We start from the raw sequence: 11,146 nt of genomic DNA on the forward strand, positions 1-11,146 counted from the left end.
TTAAATTCGGCTATCTTCTTATTAATTAGAGTATTTAAAATCTTAATTGTCGCGTATAATATTTCTCTTCCGAAAAATATTTGGAAATTTTCTTGTGAGATCAACAGAAAAATATATATCATTGTAAAGCTAAGACCGAAGTCTTTTGTCATGAAACTAAAATCGAAATCTTTTGGGTTATATATTCTAACTTCATTCCAACTAAAACTCAACATTTTGTGATAAAACTTCACTCATGTTTGATGTGCATGTGATAATTAACAAGATGAAAATAATATTGGTATTGTTGAAAGTAAGTATTTAGTCTGATAATTTGACAAAACTGACAGCATTGAAGCTTGTTTTGTGATTGTAGGTCCATGGTTATTTCGTCAACGAACTTTTCAATAACTCTCATCAAAATCCAAATAAAGATGATCTAAATTGTATAGTATGAACTCCTAGATTTATAAAAAGTAAACCAAATGAAAAAAGAAGAGGGTAATAAGTAATAATTTATAGAATCCAGGGTCGAAAGCAAAAATATAGGAATGTAAGGGGGAAAAATAAAACAAATTAGTGGGGTGGGTGGGACTGACAGAAAAAAGTTAAAAAGTGAGGCAAAAGGGAAACAAATTATGATGCCAAGTTGCCAACCCACGCTCCTATAAAGGCAGCTGCAGACACGTCTCTTTCATACCAGCCACAGCCACAGCCACAGCAATTCAATACACACAAAAAAACCTGAAGCTTCCCATAACACCTTTTCCATCCCTCATGCTTGCTTAAGAAATTTTTTTAGTGTACTCAAAACACGAGAGCGTTATAACGCATGTCATTGTGTAATCGGAAAATTACAATTTTTTTAATTGTTCCTCTAATTGCATGATAACATGTGAAGTTCTATTATGTATTCAGGACACTAAAAAAGTCTGAGTCAAAAGTTCTCCTTGCTCCACAAACAAATTTTAATTTTCTCTTACCCTAATTACCTCTCAACTTTTAAGAATGGAAAATTAGATTAGCCTGCAGCTTCAAAAGTTTTCTTCGTCGGAGTTGTGAATTATGTAAGTTGATCAATCATGTGTGTCAATTCTTTTATATTTAAATTTAAATATCCATATGTTGTTAGATAATTAAATAGAGTATCGCATTATAGAGAAAATATTTCATTTCGAAACTTAATAGAACCTTTTTTTTCCAATCTAGCTTTCGACATAGGCAATTTAAAATATAAAACTAAGGTAGTGTTGTTCGCACACCATTTTTTACCTCTCACATACTCTTATTAATTTTTCCACTAATCTTGTTCAGTTTATTCAATCCGACGAATCGAAAATTAAGATAAATGTATAAAAGGTAAAAATAAATGTTACTATTTCGTTCTTAAAATGCGCAACAAACCCACATTGAATTACTGCAACTAATAATTAACTCGAACTGAATTGAGAGACTCAAAACAAAAGAAAGAAAATAAAAGACACTTTCATCATTGACAATTAAACACCACTAAATAAAGGAAATTTTAACAAAACACTTATGATATTGTTCACTTTTAACGAAAAACCACATTTTTACTTTTAACTATCATTATTCACTATACCTTTAAAAATAACTTTTCATCAAAATGAATTTTTTTTTTTAGACTTTTCCCTAGTTTTCCTCTAAATAAAAGCTTGATAAACATTTGTTGTTCCACAAACACGAAATCAAAGTGTGTATGAAACGCTCTCACAGGGCGAGTGGTGGTTGACAACTTCCCTATACAAGATAAAATCGAAAAACCGAGTCATTTACTCAATCGGGCATTAAGTTGCAACCCGTTTTATCCGGGTTATTCACCTAAGCATTGCAAAAGAGACTGAAGCTACTAAACCCTAACCTAACGTGTATACACACACAAATATATATATATATATATATATATATAGGAATTGCTTAAGGGGAGGGATTCCATTTTTTCAAAAAAATGGGACACGCTCCCCACCGTTGGATTTGAATTAAATGAAATCCTGTGGTTGAGATTCTATGGCCTGTGTTTTAATCTCAACCACACAATTTCATTAAAGTCAATCTAACGGTGGGGAGCGTGTCCCCATTTTTTTTGAAAAAATGGGGATCCCTCCCCTTAAACTCCCTATATATATATATATATATATATATATATATATGTATAGGTGTATAGCCCTATAGCCTGTGGCCCTGTGGTTACTGGGTTCTATGCAATTGATGGCTCTGGTCAGATAAAGACCTGCTCCTTTACTGTGACACAATTGTTTATCCAATAGTTAAAAAGACGGTTTTACCCTAATTTATACCGTACATGCCAAATAGTATAGTATAGTAGATTTTTTTTTTTGGTTATATATAAGAACATTAAAGTCATAACCGCAATAATCTGTAATTTTAATAATAAAGTATTTGCTTAATCCTTCATCATCCTCACTAAAAAAAAAAAAATTATTACTAGCAATTAAGAAAAGAAAAGCGATGAGCCATATTGCTTCTAAAATTCGAATAAAAGTTTTTTTCAAATTAAGATTAATTAGAATATTGTTTTGTTAAAATAAAAAGGACTTTTATAGGGCATTTTGGTTTCCCTTATGGAGGGGGTTCTTAGGTTTTATTACATGTATTGTGCAGCTATAAAAGAATTTTTTTAAGTTTGATTCTCACCAAAGGTAAATTTGAATCATATTATTACTAGCTCATTGTGAGGGTTAACCCACTATCCCACCCCTTTAGTGTAATATCGTTTGTTAAAAAACCAAAAAAAAAAATCTTTGGACCTGCCTACATTACTTTAATTAGCAGTTCAAATAAGTTTCCGAAACCGTTAAAATTTAAGTGAATAGCTACATTTTTTTATAAATGATCAGCTGGTGACTTTACCATGACAATCCACCCTTTAAAAAGTTGAGAAGACTTAGAGGCTGAAATTCCTGATCACAATCGTGTGATTCACATCGTTGAACCAAATAGTTGTGACAATTATTTAAAGTTTGGTTGTCATTCCTTTTTTTATGGGGAAAGGTTGTATGGGTTTGATTTTCATGAGTGAATGGTTTATTTGTCAAAATTTTTAGGTTTGTGTGCAAAAAAAAAAGAGGCTGGTATCAAGGAATAACAATTAACAAGCAAGAATGTTGCATGTGAAAACCTAATTAATCACGACCTATGTCTTTGACTCCATAGTCTGTTGAAAAATGGTTGATAATATTTAGTATTTTTTGAAGTGTGATCCACTTTTGTGAACTTATATTTAAAGGACAGTGATCCCAGCCGAATTTTATCCTACCAAATCCTAAGGATTTGGAGTTCCATATCGTTAAAATTTGATCTAACGGCTACAAACAGGGGGCCATTCTATAAGTGATAATAATTGTAGCCGCTTGATCAAGTTTCAAGAGTCCGGATCTCCGATTCCTTAGGACTTGATGGGGGAGATCCTGCTAAATCTATGTCCATATTTAAATTTGACTTTTTCAATCAAATATATAATAATTTTTTTTATAAATAAAAATCATAATTTTCAATACGTATAGTATAAATAGTGATATTTGGTCTTTGGAACATTGACTATTTAATTTTTTATGTAAATCTAGCTCTCCAGTTAAGGTACGTCATAAATTGGAGCATAGTAGAATTTTCGTTTTTAATTTGCAAAACAAGTTTGTACTAAAGTCCATGTAGATGTGAGAAACAAAATTTGATCATTAGTTATAGTTTCCGACCAAAAAAGAAAATGATAGTTAAGTTGGTTAGGGCATAACTGTTCGGTGCTATAATATATCTTACTTGAAGTATGATTCTCTTCCATCTTAATTTGTATAATGCAGAAATGGGAACTGCCATCTTTTTACTTGTCCCCCAACTGATAAAGCATAAAGACCCACATTTGACATTACTTTTGCCCTAAGAAATTAAACAAGAAATAATGAGCAATAAGACTCTTAAGGAAAAATCCAAACATGGGCAGATAAAGCAGTTGGGTAAATTTGCAGCAAAAAAGAAGAATGTCTTAAAGATTATGCATGTGACTTTTGAATTTGAAACCTTTTTTTTTTTTCTTTTCCCCAAGTTACCGAGTGAGTGGTGAAGGTAAAAGCTTGCCGAAGTTGAATGTATAAAGCCTACCAGTTCAGGTTGCTAAAATAGCAACCCAATTTAGATTTGTGAGATGAGGAAGGATTGCCCTAAAAAGGAAGTTTCGTAAGAGTACACTTTAGTTTATTGCCCATATTGTTACTATCTTTTGGCCAGTTTAACCAAATGGTTTGGTTGTGCAAGAGAAACTGACCCCAATAAATAAAGGGAGGAGAAGATAAAACCCAAAACATCTCCCAAAATTACAAAAAAAATTGTCTTGAATGGCACGTTATCATGATTTCAAGTCAATCACGTACTGATAAGTGAGAAAATTGAATATTTGGCAATATGCAGTAGAAGAAATTCTTTGGTGCAGGCCGTTGAATCACGCGCCTTGTATTTTGGCACTAATGATCACCTTCTCCTGATCCAATCATGAAGAGTCTTTGAATGTACAACAACATGATTTAAGAGTCGAAACCGAAAACTGCTCGTGTAATAAACTAAACACTTTGTCGTATAACATTCTACGTGTATGAAAGTTGTTCTCTTAAATTATAAAATTAGAATCCAAAAAAAGATAAATCAGCAAACTAATGACTTCAAAAATGGTGACAAAAACAAGAGAAGACAAACCAAATAGGGGTTTGCTTTCACAAAAGAGAAGCAATGGAGAGAAAGTGTTTGTTTTTTGTTTTGTCAAAATCTTAGGGGGTGTAGTCAAACTCGGATTTGAGATGATTTTAAGACTTTGAAATCCTAGTGTAGTCAATTAAAAGATTTTAAAGGATTTTAGAATCCATGCAAATCTAAGTGTAGTCCATTGAGATTTTATTAGAGATTTTAAAGTCCACCCAAATCTAAGTGTATTAAAAAAAATTAAGATTTTGGAGGATTTCATTAAGTTGTGGATTTTGTGGGATTTGAAAGCAAGAAGTATATATAACCAAGACTAAAAAGAATCTAACCTCACCCCCTAGGATTTCAAATCTTTTTCCATCTGGACAATCCTTAAATCCGTAATCCGCATAAACCAGATTATGCAATATGATCAATTGCATTTCAGACCCATTAAAATGCTATCCAATCATTCTGAATCATCATTGCATAATCTGGAATTGTAATTTCATACCCAAAATTTTCATTCAACTATTTCTCCTTTCAATTTTAGATAGCGGTTGTAGGTTCAATGATGTTTGACGATATCAATTAGATTGATGATGTCATCTTTTGAGGCTGTGTCATTAGGTGTTGAGGAAGGGGTATAAAGACGAAGATGTTTTTTAGTGGTATGGAGAAGGCGGTCGTTGGCGATATAGGTTTGAAGACGAAAGAGTTTTTATTGTATTTTTAAAATTATGTTTTAATAAGAATTAATAGTGTTAATGGTCTGTGTAGTCTAATGACACTTATTGAAAAATTAGATAAAGAGACACAACCACGACATGCATTTCGGGACAGCAGACCTGCTGCCATCGAGTACAGTAAGGCGAGGGGAAAATATTTTTTCTTTTTTTTTTTCAATAAAAAAATTATATGAAAATCCACCACAATCCACCAAAATCTAAAAAACCAAATCCATTCAAATTCTATAAAATCCTTATGAATTTTGTAGAAATCTTAAATCCTTCTAAATCCTATCAAATCTATCACTTTTAAAATCCTTTAAAAAATGTTAAAATCCTTTAAAATCTTTTAAAATCTTAGTTTAACTACATCCTCCTTAATTAAAATAAATTAAATATGGGAGGAAGGAGAGAATGAAGATTAAGGAAGAGGGTGGGGGGGGGGGGGATACGAGTGGGATTTGACGGAGTAGAAGGGGACAGAATAGACATCCGCCCGGAAATACAGGGGGTGCCGTACAAGACCTCCACTCTCTCTCTTCCTCTCTCTCTCACTCTCTGACACACTGTTTCTGCCGCACATCACACCCAGCAGTTGCAGTGTTGCAGTTCAGCCTGCAGACAGAGAGAAAAGGTTTAATCTTTTGTAATTTAAAAACCCAAAAAGGGATTCAATTCAACACCAAAAGAAGTCCCATATTAAATTATCTGATTTTTTTTGGTATTAATTTCCATTTTCTTTTTCTCATCTCCCAAATTGTAAAAGCTTTGAGCTTTTGATTTGATACCCAAAAGCCCGTCCAAAAGAAAAATAAATAAAAGTTAAGAATTAAGCAGAAAAGAGAGAGAAGTGCTTTTCTGAGCTTCTTTTAGCAAAAATGCCATCAAACCCATCTCTCAAAATGCAGGAGAATTGAAACCTCATCTGCTCTCTTTTTTCTCTTCTCCATATTATAAACAAGCTTAAGCAGAAGCAGAAGCAAAAAGCAAAAAAGCAAAGTGCTTTTCTCCTTCTTCTTCCTCTTTCGCTTGTTGGGTCCTTACAGTTTCTGTTTAATTTCACATGGCGGGTCTAATTGATCTGAACAGTGCGACGGAGGACGAGGAAACGCCATCGTCCGGCTCGCCGTCTTCGGCTTCCTCTGTTTCCGACGCTCTGGGTTCGTCGGCGTCGGTGTGCATGGAGCTCTGGCACGCCTGCGCGGGCCCACTGATTTCGCTGCCGAAGAAAGGGAGTGTGGTGGTGTATCTGCCGCAGGGCCACCTGGAGCAAGTCTCGGATTTTCCGACCTCGGCTTATGATCTCCCGCCCCACCTCTTCTGTCGGGTTGTCGATGTCAAGCTCCATGTCAGTCTCTCTCTATACAATGAGCCTCTCTTTCTCCATGCTTTTGGGGTTTTGGATTTTTGATGAAATTTGATAGCTTTTGGGGTTTTGCTATCTGGGTTCTCAATTTCTTGAGGTCTTTTTTGGTCGCAGGCTGAGACTGGCACTGACGATGTCTTCGCTCAGGTTTCCCTTGTTCCTGAAAGTGAGGTGGGTTTATTTGTACAAGGTTTGATTTTTTGTTTGGTTCCTGAGAAAATGCTCGAAAAGTAAAAAAATTCTGAGAAAATCCTCCCTTTCCGTAGAAACCGAAACAATTAAAAACGCAAGCTTTAGAATTTCACTTTCTTTCTTTCCCACTTTGGCATTATCGAAGATTATATGTTAGCATCTCTGTTTCCTTACAATTAGTCATTTCACAAATTTATGAATTAGTTACTTATAATTTATACAATTCGATTTCGGGGTTGGTGTTTTTTAATTTTCTTTGCTCTTCCTGGTGATCTTGTGATGTTTTTGTCTGTTAAACATTGACATTGAGGTGATTTCACTAATGCTTTAATCGGTGTAGGAAATTGAGCACAGATTGCGGGAAGGGGTAACCGATGCAGATGCCGAGGAGGACGTTGAGGCAATGGGGACGTCAACCACACCCCACATGTTCTGCAAAACCCTTACTGCTTCTGATACTAGCACTCACGGAGGCTTCTCTGTGCCTCGTCGTGCTGCCGAGGATTGCTTTCCTCCCCTGGTATTCCTAGTTCATGTTCTCCCCCAACTTTTGGTTTAGCTTCTGCATAACTTTTTTGAGACTAAATTATTAGTCTAATCAAGTACATATTAGTATTTTGTTTTTGAGACGAATAGATTGTGCTTTTAGGATTACACTCAACAAAGGCCTTCACAAGAGCTTGTAGCAAAGGATCTGCATGGCCTGGAGTGGAGGTTCCGGCATATCTATAGGGGTAATACAAAAAATATGATCCCTTTTGTGCTTCATTAGTTGGGGGTTTATCTTTCCATGATACGGTAGCAATCTTATTAGAGTTTTATAATGAACTTTGTAAATTGGATGCTTTAGATTCAACGTTTTTCTGTTTCTTATTCCTTTTTTCTAATTGGTTTGAGTAGGGCAGCCGCGGAGGCATTTGCTCACCACTGGGTGGAGTGCGTTTGTGAACAAGAAGAAGCTCGTCTCTGGAGATGCAGTGCTGTTTCTTAGGTATATAAACCCTTCGATTGAAGAGATTTTGGATCCCCTTATTTATAATTCTCATCCAGTATTTATAATAGGGGTGACGATGGAGAACTGAGGCTAGGAATTAGAAGGGCAGCCCAGTTTAAAAGTTCTGCTACTTGTCCAACTCTTTGTAGCCAGCAATTGAACTATAGCACTATCACTGATGTGGTGAATGCTATATTCGCGAATAATGCTTTTAATGTGTACTACAATCCAAGGTAATCTGGTGCTCATCATTTAACATGTTCCTAAAGTAATGTTGAAAGTTATCGTGCTTGAGACTTTAGACCTTTCTTCCTTCTGCATCTTTTTTCCTTATAATCGTCCATGATCTTGTAGGTCCAGCTCTTCTGAATTCATAATACCTTCCCATAAGTTTTTGAGGAGCCTTGATCATTGTTTTTGTGCTGGAATGAGGATCAAAATGCGTTTTGAAACTGAAGATGCAGCAGAGCGAAGGTTTGGCATTCTTACTTTTGAAATAGTTGAAGTAGTTTTGTGCAAAATTTTTATTAAATTTTTCTTTTTGGCAGATACACTGGGTTGATAACGGGGATTAGTGAATTGGATCCTGTAAGATGGCCTGGTTCAAAATGGAGATGCCTAGTTGTACGTATTTTCTACACAAAACTTTTATGTACTATTTTTTCCCCTTTGTTTGCACTTATAAGTATCTGCTTGAGAAGGTTCGGGTGGTGAATGCCAATGTACTAAACCAAAAGTTATCTTTAGCGTACCATAAATTCTGTAATATCTTCTTTATGGGAGACTTACTATACGTATTGGTTATTTTACTTTGAGATTCCCAAAACCATTGTCATGAACAAATCTATGATAAGCTTTTCTCAACAATAGTTGAAGCATGAGAGTGCAAAAGGTAACAAAAAAAATGTAGCCGGCTTCACCGTATTCTAACTAGGATGAATTGCACACTTCATATGTCATGTGAAATGTCACAATTTGGTAGAATTTCTGGCTAAATTTAAACTGGAAGCATAAATTTTCTCCCGCATTAGCTACACAGTTTTATCTTAATTGTTGATCAAGCCACCCTACTCATAGTCCTACGGAGTAGAAACTCAGGGTTTATGAGCAATTATGTCTTGATAGTGAGAGTTAATTTTCACTGTCTTGAAAGTCGTTTACCTAAATATCATAAACTATGTTTCCTCTATTCTGTAGCATGTCCATATTGACTTCCGGTATTCGCTCATGCCATTAGCACTAGATATATAGGTTTGAACATTTCTTTTGCTATTGCAGGTCAGGTGGGATGATATAGACACAAGCAAGCATGGCAGGGTTTCCCCATGGGAAGTTGAGCGATCTGGTTCTGTTTCTAGTTCCCATACCCTAATGACAACTGGCTTGAAGCGGTCCAGGATTGGCTTGTCTGCAACAAAACCAGAATGTCCAGTTCCTAGTATGTCCTGCAATTGTACCACGACATGTCATCATAACACTGGTCTCTGCAACATAATTGATTTATTTGAGTGTTTCCTTTTCAGATGGGATTGGAACATCAGACTTTGGGGAATCTTTAAGGTTCCAGAAGGTCTTGCAAGGTCAAGAAATTTCGGGGTTTGATACTCCTTTCAGTGGTTTAGGTGGTCTGAATTCGCATCCATCTGAAGCAAGGAGAGTCTTCCACGGTTCCGGTGGTTCTGGGATTGCTGCTGGGGGTAATGGTCTCAGACAGTCACTTGTGGATTCTGAGATTGCCTCAAAAGGCATAGGCTTTGGTGAATCATTCCGATTCCATAAGGTCTTGCAAGGTCAAGAAATATTTCCAAGCTCACCATATGGAAGAGCTCCCGCTTCTAATGAAGCTCATGAATATGGTGGACCTGGACTCTATGATGGTTTTCAGGTGCCTGGCTTTAGGAATGGATGCTCCACCATGATGCAGAGCAATAATACAAATGTGCACTCATCTGCCCCATCTGTGCAAGTTTCATCACCTTCGTCTGTGTTAATGTTCCAGCAAGCAATGAATCCAGTTGCGGAATTCAACTCGGTATACAATGGCCATAACCAAGAGGACCATAGAGTAAATCGGACTCCACATGTCTTGGAACATGATGGTGGAAGGCAAACATCATCCTCATTCGGTGAACGTAACTTCAGCAGGGAAGATCGTGGAGGCACACATTCTTACAATCAGCATGGTATTTCACCTCATCCAGTTATAAGTCAATCAACAATTAGTGGCAGCCAGGATTCTGTTTCACCAATCAAAGGTAGCTGTAGACTCTTTGGTTTCTCATTGTCCGAGGACAAATGTGTCCCGGATCAAGAGGGCAACCCCAATGTTGGAGTGCAGTTTCATTCAAAGCCTCCTTTGATGACCTCAACAGTTGGAATAACCTGTACTAAAGTAAGCAACCTCTTTGCTGCATGAAATACAATTTTCAAATGTTACGACTGGGGTATTTAATCTTCTATTTGACGGAAGCAAATGATTATCTGATTAGCAAGTGGGATGTTTATGTCTAGGATTGGGCTTTTGACTGGCGCGGAGAAAGGATGGAAAGCTGTTTACAAGGATAGTGATCATCCTGTGCTTGTTGCAGATGATCCGAGGCAGTAACTAGTAAGTCCTCGTACGTTTACTTATTGTATTTGTCTATTTTTGTTCTGTTTGCAACCTAGCATCGGAATCTACATGGCATTCTTCATTGCCCGTCTATTGTCAAAACTTACATATGGTATGCCTCGAAGTCCGCTTATAAACCCTACCCATGGAACTCATCATGGCCATGTTTGTCGCCGCACTATATCCTTCCAAAGTCGTTTAAGTAAACCGGATGAACATGAAGAAGATGCTTGTGTTCCGGTCATTTATTTGTTTGAATTTCGCTTTTGGCAGGCGATGTTACTGTAATATCAATAGTTTTGCGTTGTACCGATGAAGAAAACTCTCGACAGGCGGAGGTTTTCTTCGGGATTATGTGTGTGCTGTCATTTATGTAACTTAATTTTGAGGCAGAAGTTGTAACTAAGCGCTCCAGGGGACTTTGATTTGTATTGTTAATTCAGCTTTGAGAACAAAAGTTTGTAGAATCTATATTTAATATTGCTTATCCCTCATATGTAACCCTGTTGAAAGAGGGCTTGTCTGCCAAGGCACAATCCTCCGATCTATAACATTTCTTTATTTTGAAA

General features: G+C 36.2%; 1 protein-coding gene across 4 annotated transcripts; it reads left to right on the forward strand.

Annotated features, from left to right (window-relative positions):
- Nucleotides 1-5,813: 5,813 nt before the first annotated feature.
- Nucleotides 5,814-11,146, forward strand: LOC103434840 (auxin response factor 3-like). 4 transcript variants are annotated; one of them, XM_070822799.1, is made up of 13 exons: nucleotides 5,814-6,048; nucleotides 6,504-6,762; nucleotides 6,895-6,951; nucleotides 7,313-7,492; nucleotides 7,622-7,706; nucleotides 7,873-7,963; nucleotides 8,035-8,199; nucleotides 8,321-8,440; nucleotides 8,515-8,590; nucleotides 9,245-9,404; nucleotides 9,490-10,358; nucleotides 10,478-10,574; nucleotides 10,851-11,146. In XM_070822799.1, the coding sequence occupies exons 2-12, from the start codon at nucleotides 6,595-6,597 to the stop codon at nucleotides 10,529-10,531; spliced, it is 2,025 nt and encodes a 674-aa protein (XP_070678900.1). In that variant the 5' UTR covers nucleotides 5,814-6,048; nucleotides 6,504-6,594; the 3' UTR covers nucleotides 10,532-10,574; nucleotides 10,851-11,146. The 4 variants fall into 4 exon arrangements, with proteins under 4 accessions (XP_070678900.1, XP_070678899.1, XP_070678898.1 ...); XM_070822798.1 differs by having other exon boundaries at nucleotides 10,478-11,146; XM_070822797.1 differs by lacking the exon at nucleotides 5,814-6,048 and having other exon boundaries at nucleotides 6,059-6,762.

Source organism: Malus domestica, chromosome 05, assembly GCF_042453785.1.
Source record: "Malus domestica chromosome 05, GDT2T_hap1".
Taxonomy (NCBI): Eukaryota; Viridiplantae; Streptophyta; class Magnoliopsida; order Rosales; family Rosaceae; genus Malus; species Malus domestica.